Source organism: Manihot esculenta, chromosome 11 (genome assembly GCF_001659605.2).
Source record: "Manihot esculenta cultivar AM560-2 chromosome 11, M.esculenta_v8, whole genome shotgun sequence".
In the NCBI taxonomy this organism is placed as follows: domain Eukaryota; kingdom Viridiplantae; phylum Streptophyta; class Magnoliopsida; order Malpighiales; family Euphorbiaceae; genus Manihot; species Manihot esculenta.
Genome location: NC_035171.2, coordinates 1,137,001 through 1,150,835, shown reverse-complemented (window position 1 = coordinate 1,150,835; position 13,835 = coordinate 1,137,001). Strand labels below are relative to the sequence as shown.

The window sequence follows — 13,835 nt, the reverse complement described above, 5'->3', positions numbered from 1 at the left end:
TTTTTTTCTCTTTTATGTTTTGTTGGGTTCTGATTTATATTTACACAAACAAAAAATAAATAAATGAAACATGAAAAACAAGAAAAGGTGGAAAGATACAGCTCTGTTTCCTTTAAGAAATGAATAGCTGTAATAGCTCCAAGCAACACCTCCAAATTTCAAGATAATTGACGTTGTATTGATTGACTTTTTGTAAGGTTAAATATATATATATTTTTTCTTTTATTTCAATTTTATAGTTTATTGAATGAATTTTTTTACTATTAAATTTTGTTTTGAATTAAAAAATACTTATTTAAAATAATACAACCAATAGAAAAAATTAATTATCCAACCACCCTTATCTTTATTTTACAAGACTGCATTGTAAAATAAATAATATTATCTTGCAAATATATACAAAAAAATATATTAAAATAAATGATTATTGCCAAATTAATCATAATTGATTGTCAAAAGATAATATACAGCAAATAAGATTGTGCTAATAACAATAATAAAAGAGAAAATTGAAAGATAGCCATCGGTAGCACAGCTGGCGATTAACATGTCAATTATAAACGCGTCATCTTGGCCATACTTAAACGAGAAGTTCATGTGACTCTTGACATTGGTGTTTTTTCTGTGCTACTTCAATTTTAATATGTATCAATTGTTAAAATATATTTATTTTATAAAAAAAACTAAATTACTATAAATATAAATAAATGTTAATTAATTAGAAGAAAAAAAACATGAGAATTAACAGAATTTTCTTTGATTAATTTGTTAATTTTTATGTATTTGCTTATGTTGAGAGTTTTAGCATTTAGTGAGAATAAACATATGTTTTGATTTATAAAAAAAAAAAATAAAAAATAAAAAATTAGTTTGATCATTGAATTAAAAATCTGCAAAAATAAATAAAATTTAATGAGTTCGTTGAGATAAGCCTTTCAATGTGCACTTACAAAAGATTGCTTAATTAGGTAGCAAAACTTAGGTACAGACTAATTATGGGAGAATCAAGAAGATTAAAAACCTAATAAGAAATTAGGTTTGAGTTGTTGAGAATCCAGAATGATTGGGTTGGGCAAGTCAGTCCCAGATTCAGTGTATTGTATTGCTGTGACTTAAAAGTTTGGGCTGCATTTGGTCTGTTTTCCTCCAAATGGCCTGATTATTGTGCTTTCTGGACAAGTGGATCTATCCACCCCTCTGTTATTAGTTTCAAAATATGGTTGTGTTTTTCTGTTATTAGTTTCAAATTCTTGCGTAGAGTAGCAAAAAGGAATTCAAGTGCGTATAAGCAAGCAAACCGACTTAACTGAAATGAAAAGCTTGGCTGCCAGTGACCCATCACCATCACTTCTCTGCATGCATGGCTACAGTGATTACTTGTAAGAAATCTAAGTTTTTTGATGAATTTGGACACTAATGGTGATTGTCCTCAAACATTACGAAGAAATGTTTGTAGTATAGCGTTTCCCACTTCAGACTTCACACCATAATCGTTCCAGCTCAAGCAACCAGAACGTATGCCCATAACTCTTCATTACGTGTACTGGACCCTTCATGGGCTCAGCCCACACCTACAAATCCACTATCACAATTTGCGCCTTTATTTTTCCAGTTGTAGCCCTGTGACGTGATCTCGTGCATGGCCGTCGGTCTTTTCTTAAATTTCACGACAAGTGTGATGATTTGGGTTTAAATTTGGAATATTTATCCATTTCAGCCTCAGTTGGAACTTCTAACTAAGTGATAAGCGTACGTTTCCAAAACTCTCAAAAAAGAAAAGAAAACAAAATCCCTATCAACCTATCTCTGATCTCATGGCTACTGCCGCTGCTCCACCTCAAGATGATGCCATCTATTATCATAACCCTAATAGCGAACAACTCAATGAAGGATTCAATTATCTTATAGTGAGCCCAGACAAGGGAGGACTCATGGATTTGTGGAGGTTCATGGTGTGGGCTGACATAGACAGTGGAGCCAGATTTATGGAGAGCTCAGAGGAAGGAGTAATTGTTGGGGAAGCAATTGAACACAGGTGGGTGATTTTGGTGTCTATTATTTGTCGCAAAGTGCTTCACCTATTTCGCAAGCCACTAGAGTGTACTGGCTATGGAGTTGATTTCTTCCTTAACTTTATCTCTCAGAACGGTGGCCTCTTTGACTTACTCTTGAACTTCATCCATGGTATATAACTACATATCTAAATACAATGGCGACATGTCGTTTCTTTTGATGGGTAATGTACGATTGATGAATTTTACTCCTCCTTGTTGGTGTGATGGTGCAGGAAAGGTGGTGATACCGCAGAGAGGCACCGAAACTTTTATAAGTAGCATTGGACAGATGGATGGGCGAGTTGAACTATGCAAGGCTAAAGATTCTCTGCAACAAATAGGTGAAGAATCAGGGAACAAAACTCTCATGGACCTCTGCATCATGTCTTCCAAGTTAGCTTATGAGAATGCCAAAGTTGTTCAACGTATTGTGAATCACTGGGAGGCAAGCAATTTGTTTCTCTTCTGATTCTTTTTTATTCAATTCCATTAAAGATGCTCGGTTTGAACTTATCATATCATATCTAATGCAAAAGTATCCAATTTCTGATAAACGCAGATGCATTTCGTGGACTTCTACGACTGCTGGAATGGTAAGAAATTAGATGTAATTTGGGTGTAATTATATCCTAATCTCCTTTGATCTTTTTCCCCCTTTTGTGGTGTTTTTCTTGATAGATTTCCAAAAGGAGAACTCCACCCAAGTGTTTATACTTTGTGACAAGCCCACAGATGCAAATTTGATACTGATCAGCTTTAGGGGCACAGAGCCTTTTGATGCTGATGATTGGAGTACTGATTTTGACTATTCATGGTATGAGATCCCAAAATTAGGAAAAGTCCATATGGGGTTCTTAGAAGCATTAGGCTTGGGCAACAGAGCAAACACCACCACCTTCAAAAATCACCTTCTTAAGAAGAATGGTGGTGATGATCCCACAAACCCATCAGAAGGTACTGAATCCAAAATCTGGGATAATTCTTCAGACTCTGAGGAGCCGATTATTCCACCAGATATGGTGAAGAAGAGTGCATACTATGCTGTGAGAAAAAAGCTCAGGAGCTTACTCAAGGAGCACAAGAATGCCAAGTTTGTAGTTACAGGACACAGCTTAGGTGGGGCACTTGCTATTTTGTTCCCAACTCTGCTAGTTCTGCATGAGGAGAATGAGATTATGCAGAGATTACTTGGTGTATACACATTTGGGCAGCCAAGGATTGGGAACCTGCAGCTAGGGAAGTTCATGGAAGCTCAATTAGAACATCCGATTCCTAAATACTTCAGAGTGGTCTATTGCAATGACCTTGTGCCTAGGTTGCCTTATGATGACAAAACCTTCCTATATAAGCATTTTGGAGTTTGCCTTTACTATGACAGCTTCTACAATGAAAAGGTAACTATCCACTCTTGCCCTTTTGTGCGTGGTCTTGCTTGGAAATAAGTTATTGACTTTGTTTGTGCATCTTGAAGAGGACTGACGAGGAGCCAGACCCAAATTTCTTTGGGTTGAGGTATGTGATTCCAGTGCACCTAAATGCTGCATGGGAGTTGATTAGAAGCATGGTGATGGGCTACATATATGGGCCAGAGTACCAGGAGGGATGGTTCTCCTTGTGCTTCAGGGTTTTTGGCCTGGCATTACCCGGAATTGCTGCACATTGCCCTACAGATTATGTGAACTCAGTCAGGCTAGGAAGCGACCGAACTTAAATGTCCCCTCTCTGAGTGAAAGAAACAATATTGCCGGATTGATTTTGCAGTCTTCATCACACGGTCAAGTGGTCATTGATTAGATAAAAAAAAAAAAAGAACATTTCTTGTTATGTAATTCTTTTTAGTAATGAAGTTGATTGGTATAATGGGTTAGCATTTCTCATTATGTAACTTTGTCTGTATGCATTATTGTGTGCTATTAGTGTTCGATGTTGAATAATGAAATGAGCAAACTCAAACATTGGTTTGGTGATATGATTTTTGTATTGATCCAGCAGTTTCGCCTGAACTCAACCGCCGGCCATGACTCCAGGTTCATTCATTTCCTTTACTATACTGAGAGATTTAAACAAGGATTTTATATAAATTCTAGGAAGAGCCTTTACAGTTAATAGACATGATTTATATCAAGTTGTATAAATGCATCTTAAGGTCCATTGCAGACCCCGTAGCTAAGGTCATTGTTATTCCCGCATGATAAAAATTAAATGTTAGGCAGACTACAATGCAAGATGACTCTCGAGTCTCTGACTCTGTTATCTATCCATATCCATCTGCTCTGTTCCTTTCCGGTGACAGAGCATTATATTATCTTTTCGATTCTCAACTTTTCACGCATTCCTAAGTCAAATTAATCTAAAACCTTTCATGTATAACAATTACAAGGAAGGGAAATCTTTGTTGTTTTATCGCCGGACTAAGCCTGGATATGGGAACGGTCATAACTTCAGTCTCTGTATTCTGCTCTAAAGATATATCTGCAGGATCAATATGGATGGGGCTGTTCCAAGGATTAAAGGACCACATTTCCAATTTCTTTATTATTTTTTATAATTCTGTTATGAATTTGGACTTAAAACTGTACCTTATTCTCGTATTGAGAACTTAACTTTTTCCAACATATGAATGCAGACAAAAATTTTCCATGTCCTGTGTTAGATTCCTGTGAATATCGAGTCCTAACGCCAAAGAAACACCACTAACATCTTATATATATATATATATATATATATATATATATATATATATACATATATATATATATATATATCAAAATCATTAACCCATCTTGAATTAGCTTCGAATTCTTGGTGGGTTGCTGAGAAATAAGAGTGAAAGGATTGAACTATCCATTCATGGCTAACGTTGAACCAAATCTTGAGCAGAATATCGACTATGGCTATGACCAAGATGAGAGAAAAAAATATGGTGGGGATAATGGATTGAAGTACCTGATAGTGGATCCACAGAAAGGAGGGATATGGAACTTGTTCAAGTTCTTGGTGTTCCATAACACCACAAGTGGTATCAGGTTCTTGGATAGCTCAGACGAGGAAGAAAAGCGTGGTGCAATAGCTGATCACAGGTTGGTCATATTGACATCTATTATCGTACGCAGGATCCTTGCACTTATTGCCAAACCATTGGCATACATTGGCTTTATGGTCGACTTCTTTCTCAACCTCCTTTCTGAGAATGACGACTTCATTGGCTTGCTTGTCAACTTTCTCCATGGTATGCAATTCGGTTTCCTCTTGAGCTTGATTTCCTTTTCAAAAAATGTATGTAGAGGAGCAGCAAATACTTAATGTTACAGTGAAAATGGGAATGCAGGGAAGGTGGTGATACCGCACAGAGACTCAGAGACTTTCATAAGCACTATTGGGCAATTGGATGGGCGAATAGACTTGTACAAGGGTGACAACTTGGTGAAACAGGTTGATGATTCTGTTTCTGCAGAGAGAAGCATTAGTATGGAATTGGGTAACAGAGCTCTTGTGGATCTTTCTATCATGGCTTCCAAATTAGCTTATGAGAATGCTAAAGTCGTCAAAAATATCGTTAACAATCACTGGAAGGCAAGCACTTTTTCTAATAATTTCTTCTCTCTCTCACCATTTTGTTTCTCATGATCAATCTCTTCTGACATTCATATTATGAACTTTTCCTCGCATCACAAAAGCAGATGCATTTTGTGGATTTCTACGACTGCTGGAATGGTAAGAAAACACATTTTCTTTTATAGGATCTATTCTTACTGTTCCTTTCTCCTGAATTGAACTTGGAAATTTCATTATTTTGGTTGATTTTTATGATAGATTATCAAAAGGGAAGCAATACCCAAGTGTTCATACTCTGTGACAAACCAAAAGATGCAAACTTGATAGTGGTCAGCTTTAGGGGCACAGAACCTTTTAATGCCTGTGATTGGAGCACTGACATTGATTTCTCTTGGTACGAAATCCCAAAAGCGGGAAAAGTCCATGTTGGATTCTTAGAAGCATTGGGTTTAGGAACCAGAAGGGATGCTCACACCTTTCAATATAACCTTCAGAGGCAGAACAGGAACTTCAACTATCCAAATTGCGATCATGACGTTACCAAAATCCCTTCAGAAGGTACTGAAACAGTATCATCCGCCACTGATTCTGATAAGGAACAAAGCACATGGGACAATTCATCTGATTCCGAAGCGGCCATTAGTAGTAGCATTAGCAATCTGAAGTTGGAAGTGGCGAAAAAGAGTGCATACTATGCTGTGACAATGAAGCTGGAGAGCTTACTGAGGGAGCACAAGAATGCAAAATTTTTAGTCACTGGACATAGCTTAGGCGGAGCAATTGCGATATTATACCCAACTGTGCTAGTAATACAAGAAGAGATGGAATTAGCAGAAAGGTTACTTGGCGTGTACACATTTGGGCAACCAAGAGTTGGGGATGTGAAGCTGGGGAAGTTTGTGGAAGCCCATTTGAACAATCCAGTTCCCAAATATTTCAGATTGGTCTACTGTAATGATCTCGTGCCTAGGGTGCCTTTTGATGACCATATCTTCTCCTACAAGCATTTTGGAGTGTGTCTCTACTATGACAGCTGGTACTATCAGCACGTATGTATTTCTCTTTCGCTGTTTATGGATTTTTCTTTTTTCTTTTTTATTATGTTCCGAGTAGAATAGAAGTTCTAAATTTCTATATATTTACAGAAAATGGATGAGCAGCCAAACCCAAATTTCTTTGGAATGAGATATTTGATACCACAGCACATGAACGCAGCATGGGAGATTATGAGAAGCTTAGCAATGGGATACACTCATGGGCCAGAGTACAAGGAAGGGTGGTTCTGTACATTTTTCAGGTTAATGGGATTATTAATCCCCGGAATTGCTGCCCATAGCCCTAGAGATTATGTTAATTCTATCAGGCTTGGAAAGGAGCGAGTTACGCTCTCGTCTACCTTCAAAAGTTTCTTGCACAAATAAATGCTTGGATTCAACAAGAAAGAGAAAAGAAATAACTAACTTCAGCAGACAGCCCAGTTTGATGTCAAAAACATTGTGTTTTGTAGCTGTTCAATTTGGACCAAGTCTCCAGGTTTGTAATAAGTCCATCTAAATTGGGCAAGGGGCTTTCTACTGTGGAGTTTCAATTGTGTAGTAAAAATAAAATTTTGTTACTTCACTAAATAAAGTTGAGGATTTTTTTTTTTCTTTTACAAAATGTCTCTTTTAACTTAATAAACCTGTACAATACTAATAATCTTAGCTGAAAAAGTAGATGATATGATTCTGTCGCTACAGATGCAAATCACATGAGATCATGGTTTCCTGTTCCATCTCTTTGTAACAATTTCTTTTTCCAGAAAACCAGAAGGAAAGCAACACCCAAGTGTTCATATGTTGTGACAAGCTAGCCCGAAGATGCAAACTTTCTTCAATAATTGACTTAGTATGCATCAAGTAATTAAATTTTAAATTATTTTGTTAAGATTTTAAGTTCAAAATTTAAAATTGTTTATGATATTCTATGATTTTTTAGTTATATTTTAAATGTATAAATAACAATTAATTAATAAATGGGGTCTTAATATATATAAATTTTGCTTTTTAAAAAAATAAATTTAAATAAAAAAGAAAATGATATTTTTAATTCCTGCTACATAATTTAGGGTAAATTTATATGCAGCAAGCATTCATGTGAAATTAATTAAATACTTAATATGTAAGAATCGGACAGATGTCTTGTGAATAAATGAATAGTTATAGTTGTGGGCTAACCTCACATCGTATCAGATATTAAGCAATGTCCAAATTAAACTAAACAAAATCCATATTCAGATTACAAACTAATTTGTTACTATCGCTCAGAGCAACTCCTTACTGCTCGTCTTTTCAAGTAGTTTCTCATGTTCACTATTTGTCTCTCGTTGATTTACGGATTCCTCATCGCTCATTGATCCACGTGTTGCTCGTCACTCATCGCTCTGTGAACTTTTCGATGTACGCTATCACTCATGATTCGTCTTTCCATGCAGCTCCTGTTGTTCGTCATTCCACGTGGGGCCTTGCTTTTTTATTTGAATTAATTTAAGAATTTTAATTTAATTTATTTAGCTCAATAATACAAAATTTAAATTATTATTTTTTCTTAATTTATTATTTAAATTTTAAAAAAATTGTGCAAAACTGAATTTAAACTGACAATTTAAAAATAAATTTAATTAAACTTCCTTAATAAATATAAATGTAAAATTGAGTACTAATCCTAATCCATGATTGGAATTAGAAATTATTATTTAAATAATTTAATTTAAAATTAAATTGAATTAAAAATTAAAATTTTAATATTTATAAAAATTTAATTTTATTTCAGAAATTAAATCAAATTGAACTGATCTGATTCGATTAATTTTAATTTTTAATAAATTTTTTATTTTTTATATTTTACATTTAATATTTTAAAATTTAATTAAAAATTTTTAATTTTAATATAATTTAATTTTTTTATATTATTAAAAATAAGATATTATTATTATTAATCGATTTAATTTAATTTTTTTAATTAAAATTAAATTAATTAAAATTTTTAAAATTTAAAAATTAAATCAAATGAAAATAAATAAAAAAATTAAATTAATTTAATTTTTTAATTTAAAACTGAATATTACTCCATTAAAACGTGATATGTAAGGGTGTATAGGAGAATTCAGAAAGTAGGTAGGAAATTTTATTCTACGTAAGAAAATAATCATAATAATTTGTCTTTTTTTTTGCTATTAATTTATTTCGATAAAATTAACTACGATAAGACAAAACACACCATTACAACGTGGTTCTTTATTTTAATTATGAAAACATTTACAATATGCACAAATCGGCGGCTAACAATTTATTCATTTTTATTAATTTTCATATTTAAAATGAAATAATTTAATTTTTTAATTAAAAATTAAAATCATATATCATTTTACAATAATTCAATTTTCAATCAATTCAATAAAAGAAAATATATATAATAAAATAGATCCATTATTATGAATAATAGAGAAACCGACAGTTTAATATTTATCAATAATTACGTTATCCCATGAGATATGAATGAATGCATGCACGATCTGCATCATGGAGAGAATCATTTGGTTTTTGATAAGGTTAAAACGGAGTCAGTTTTCGCAGGAACTCAGCATACTTGCTCTGCCGGCGAAACATTTTCTTCAAAGCTCATTTGTATAGCGTTTTGTTTTCTTCCTTTACAATATTAATATGATTACTGTTACGTTGTTTGTAAGTCAATGTTGGTTGGTTAGGACAGGAAATAACTTGATGAAAATTTTGTTGTATTTGAGGCTGTCAAAGGTAATAATTAGTTCAACGTTTTAAACGAGGGCGGCCATAATAATATCAGAGCGGGATTATATAAATATATCTCAAATTCATAAGATTCAAATCTTATTATTGTTTGAAATTAAAAAATTTATAAAAATTTTATAAACTTGAAATTTTCTTTTATTAATTCTCATGCGTAGAATAAAATAGCGTAATTATTTTTAATTTAAAAGACTTTTTTAAGATATAAAAATCATGAATATTTTGTGTAAGAAGTCAATTAAAATTTTCTCATACAAATGTTAAAAGGTAAACTTATTACTTTTTACTAATTTGGTTTAATAACTAAAAATATATCACTTATTTATTAAATTTAAGTTCAAATATTTATATCTCTAATTCTTTATTAAGAAAAACTAATTATTATCGAGTTTATCTAATAAATTAAATCACATGTTAATAATTTTATAAAGGTTATTCAAATTTAAAAATAAAAACTCAACGTTTATGTATATGTGAAGAAGAGAAATTAACTTTGATAAACTATAATTGGTATTTATGATGATTTGTACTATTTTACAGTTACTACAATTGATACTAACCCATGACTATATTTATAGATTTAGCCCATGGTATTCTTAATTTATATTAAAAAAATATTATATACCAATGAAATTTAATTATTGATTTGTGTGATGATTTGGAATTCAGTTGGACAGCTAGATGCAGACATCTGGACAAATACTCAATTCGATGAATTGATTATTCATCTGTAATCGGTTTCATATAGATTCCTACATATAATCTTGAAAAAGGAGATCCGCAAGATATGAGAAGACAGTAAGAGGTCGATTAAGGAGAGACTATCCGACGCTCGAGTTAGATCAAGAATAATTATCTAAAATTTAATAATCTAAAGAGAAAGTAAATAATAATAAAACATTCAAAAGAAATGTGATATATATAATGAATGACATTTAGCGTTAAGTCCCATCATATCGGACGTGGACAACTTTTGACAGATGTGTCAGACGACTAATAAATGATTGGTCCTACTACATGTACAATCATAATTCTAGCAAGGTTCAACGGGTTTCACAAAGGTTGGTACATTGACTCTATATTTTTAAAGTTGGTAGTCGTTATACTCCATAAACCGGGGCTACTTGGTCGGAACGGATGGATGTATCTTTATACTCCATAGACCGAGGCTACTTGATCGGATCGAATGGATATGTTTCTTCTAAATTCCGTTTACACCTATAATGATTTTAATTTGTTTTAATATCATTTTGGGAAATTTTAGTATTGGCTTCTTCTCCAAAAATGGTAATTACAAAAGTAAATTTATAAATAGCTAGGCAAGGCAAATAATATTCATAGATCAATGTATTGTGCTAATCATAACTCTTGGATAATTTGATGCAAACTCTTCCTATAAATACGTTCATACTTCTGCTTGCTCGCCCCATACTGAACACAGCCTTGAACAAATTGAGGAAAAAGAGTAGTGAAGCGAGTGATCATCAGAAGCCAGAAGCCATGACCACCACCGTGAGTCTTCCTCCAAACTTCCTGATAGTGAACCCAAATAAGGGAAGAAAAAGAGACATATTCAAGTACATGGTGGGGAATAACACGAAGAGTGGAATGAACTTCTTGGATAGCTCTGAGGAGACAGTCAAGGGTGGTGCAGCCGTTGATCACAGATGGATTTTGCTGGTGTCCATTATCATTCGCAGGATCCTTGCCCTTATTAACACCCCATTGAAATACTTTGGCTATTTGGTTGATTTCTTTCTCAACCTTATTTCTCAGAATGGTGGCTTCTGCAGCATATGCAGTAATTTTCTTCAGGGTATCAACTCTACCTCTCTCTCTCTCTCATAAGCATATTATTGTTATTACTATCTGCTGCAATAATATATGGTGGAATTATCGCAGGAAAGCTGAAGATACCAAGGAGAGGCTCAGAAAATTTTATTAGCACAATTGGGCAACTGGATGGACGAATAGACCTCTATAGGACTGTATTCTTGTCTGAGAAAGCAGATGATTCTATTAATTCAGACTCACATAACGTAAGATCAGAACTGGGGAATCGATATCTCATGGATCTTTGTATCATGGCATCCAAGCTTGTTTATGAGAATGAGAAAGTTGTTAAAAATGTCGTCGAAAATCACTGGAAGGCAAGCACTACTTCTCATTCTTATGATCTCTCTTCTCTTTGACCTTTTCTGATGCAATATACATATATATCTTCATCTATAATCTATCTGATATGTAATTTTGACGAAAACAGATGCACTTCGAGGCCTTTTACAACTGCTGGAATGGTAAGAAAATACAAAATTTCTCATTACGTGGCCGTTCTTATGTGTTTGTTTTCTTGAGTCGAGCTTAACTATATCTCATTCTTTTATTAATCGGACAGAAAACCAGAAGGAGAGCAATACCCAAGTGTTCATCATTGCTGACAAGCCCAAAGATGCAAACTTGATAGTGATCAGCTTTAGAGGTACGGAACCTTTCAATGCACAAGACTGGAGTACTGATTTCGATTTCTCCTGGTACGAGGTACCGAAAGTAGGAAAACTCCATATTGGATTTTTAGAAGCCTTGGGTTTAGGTAGCAGAGGAGATGCTACCACCTTCCAAAATCAACTTCGGAGGAAGCATACAAGTTTCTTGCATGTAATTGGTGAGTCTGAGGCGTCCGTTAAGGAAAAGGCGAAAAAGAGTGCATACTATGCTGTGTCGTTGACACTCAAGAACTTACTAAAGGAACACAGGAATGCAAAATTTGTTGTTACTGGACATAGCTTAGGCGGTGCACTGGCTATATTATTCCCTTGCGTGCTGGTAATACAAGAGGAGACGGAGATGATCCAAAGGTTGCTAAATATATACACATTTGGGCAGCCAAGGATCGGCGATGCACAGCTAGGGACATTCATGGAAGCCCATTTGAACTACCCAAATAATAGATACTATAGGGTAGTTTACTCTAATGACATGGTGCCTAGGGTACCTTTCGATGACAAGATCTTCGCTTTCAAGCACTTTGGAGTCTGCCTTTACTATGATAGCCGATACTTTGGCCGAGTACGTATCTCACTTAAAACACATCAAAATTTAACATTCATTTTCAATTATTAGTTTTTTATGAAGAAATCTGATTTGTTTGTTGTGAATTTGTTATTTGAAGTTTATGGACGAGGAACCAAACAGAAATTTCTTTTCATTGAAGCACATGATCCCTATGCGGGTGAATGCACTGTGGGAAATCATAAGGAGTTTTGTGATAAGCCACACACATGGACCAGAGTATCAAGAGAGTTGGTTCTGCACATTATTCAGGATAATGGGGCTGGTGCTTCCTGGAATTTCTGCGCATAGTCCTATAGATTATGTTAATTCGGTCAGGCTTGGAAGGGAGCGCACATTTCCATTGTCTACTTTGAAAAGCTTCGCTCGCAAATCATAATTAAGATGGATTGCTTACTCTTCGTCGTCATAATAAGATCAAGAGATCAGACGTTCAAGTCACCCTATTATGTAGAAAAACTCGTAATGGAAATGTATCATGATCTAGCAGTCTTTTATGGGAGTTTCATATAAATAATGTAAGCGTAGGCTTGTTAGAATAAAAATTGCATGCATGCCCACTTTCTGCGCTGTATATATCTTTTAGTTTACCATATAAGATCGTAAACGGGTGCACACCAATGAGATCGAGTCAGCATATGGTAGTTTTAGCTACGAAATGCATTTCGTTGGCGTATATTAACCGCGGCCTGATTCAACTCAGCGTTGGCTTCATCTATAGAACTTTTGGCGACGAGAAACGTCGTCACAAAAGCCAACTTTGTAACGACCCGGAAGCTGGACCGCTATCGGCGCTAGGATCCAGATCGACTTAAGGTCGCTGGGACCCGTAGCAAGCTTACTATACATCCTGTGTACCTGATAAAATCCCATATATATTCATACATTTTCATAAAAATTTTAAACTTTTCATATACCAAACTTGATCTGTGTATGCACTATAACTGCTAGTGGGGCAACATGTTATATGTCAAGTCTGGTTGAACATAACTAATCATTAAAACATTTCATATAGATCATGTACAAAAAGGGGATTACCATTACTATTAGGGCCAAACACAATACTAAACCATGGAACATTTCTTTACATTACATTACATTATACCATTTTACATTACATGTCCACTACTAATCTATTACACTTAACACAACCTTCAACCTTGACGACTTCCCGGTCTATCCTGAACCTGCAAACCTGGGGGTTAGGGGAAAGGGGTGAGTTACAAAAGCCCAGTGAGCAGAACAGTAAAAACAATTTAAATAATATATGCTTCCATGAAATGCATCACATCACAAACAAATCACATCAATGATGGACTTGTCACCAATGGCCCTCTACATAATCCAACCG

The 13,835-nt window shown here is 34.3% G+C and overlaps 3 protein-coding genes across 3 annotated transcripts; all 3 read left to right on the top strand.

Moving 5' to 3' along the window:
* Window positions 1-1,712: 1,712 nt before the first annotated feature.
* LOC110626135 (triacylglycerol lipase OBL1) lies at window positions 1,713-4,725 on the top strand. Its single transcript, XM_021771892.2, has 5 exons — window positions 1,713-2,184; window positions 2,288-2,499; window positions 2,614-2,647; window positions 2,733-3,448; window positions 3,526-4,725. The coding sequence occupies exons 1-5, from the start codon at window positions 1,815-1,817 to the stop codon at window positions 3,763-3,765; spliced, it is 1,572 nt and encodes a 523-aa protein (XP_021627584.1). The 5' UTR covers window positions 1,713-1,814; the 3' UTR covers window positions 3,766-4,725.
* Window positions 4,726-4,809: 84 nt separating this feature from the next.
* On the top strand, window positions 4,810-7,429 carry LOC110626323 (triacylglycerol lipase OBL1). The gene is made up of 6 exons (XM_021772149.2): window positions 4,810-4,950; window positions 4,981-5,283; window positions 5,383-5,627; window positions 5,735-5,768; window positions 5,868-6,658; window positions 6,755-7,429. The coding sequence occupies exons 1-6, from the start codon at window positions 4,905-4,907 to the stop codon at window positions 7,028-7,030; spliced, it is 1,695 nt and encodes a 564-aa protein (XP_021627841.1). The 5' UTR covers window positions 4,810-4,904; the 3' UTR covers window positions 7,031-7,429.
* A 3,330-nt stretch (window positions 7,430-10,759) lies between these two features.
* LOC110626649 (triacylglycerol lipase OBL1) lies at window positions 10,760-13,060 on the top strand. Its single transcript, XM_021772686.2, has 5 exons — window positions 10,760-11,231; window positions 11,318-11,565; window positions 11,679-11,712; window positions 11,811-12,481; window positions 12,585-13,060. The coding sequence occupies exons 1-5, from the start codon at window positions 10,796-10,798 to the stop codon at window positions 12,861-12,863; spliced, it is 1,668 nt and encodes a 555-aa protein (XP_021628378.2). The 5' UTR covers window positions 10,760-10,795; the 3' UTR covers window positions 12,864-13,060.
* The last annotated feature ends 775 nt before the right edge of the window (window positions 13,061-13,835 follow it).

Coding starts and splice junctions, on each gene's coding strand:
- LOC110626649 (XM_021772686.2), top strand. CDS start 10,796: ATGCAAACTCTTCCTATAAATACGTTCATACTTCTGCTTGCTCGCCCC. Junction 11,232..11,317: donor ATGCAGTAATTTTCTTCAGG/GTATCAACTCTA, acceptor GAATTATCGCAG/GAAAGCTGAAGATACCAAGG. Junction 12,482..12,584: donor ATAGCCGATACTTTGGCCGA/GTACGTATCTCA, acceptor TGTTATTTGAAG/TTTATGGACGAGGAACCAAA.
- LOC110626323 (XM_021772149.2), top strand. CDS start 4,905: ATGGCTAACGTTGAACCAAATCTTGAGCAGAATATCGACTATGGCT. Junction 5,628..5,734: donor TCGTTAACAATCACTGGAAG/GCAAGCACTTTT, acceptor TCACAAAAGCAG/ATGCATTTTGTGGATTTCTA. Junction 6,659..6,754: donor ACAGCTGGTACTATCAGCAC/GTATGTATTTCT, acceptor ATATATTTACAG/AAAATGGATGAGCAGCCAAA.
- LOC110626135 (XM_021771892.2), top strand. CDS start 1,815: ATGGCTACTGCCGCTGCTCCACCTCAAGATGATGCCATCTATTATCAT. Junction 2,185..2,287: donor ACTCTTGAACTTCATCCATG/GTATATAACTAC, acceptor GTGATGGTGCAG/GAAAGGTGGTGATACCGCAG. Junction 2,648..2,732: donor CTTCTACGACTGCTGGAATG/GTAAGAAATTAG, acceptor TTTTCTTGATAG/ATTTCCAAAAGGAGAACTCC.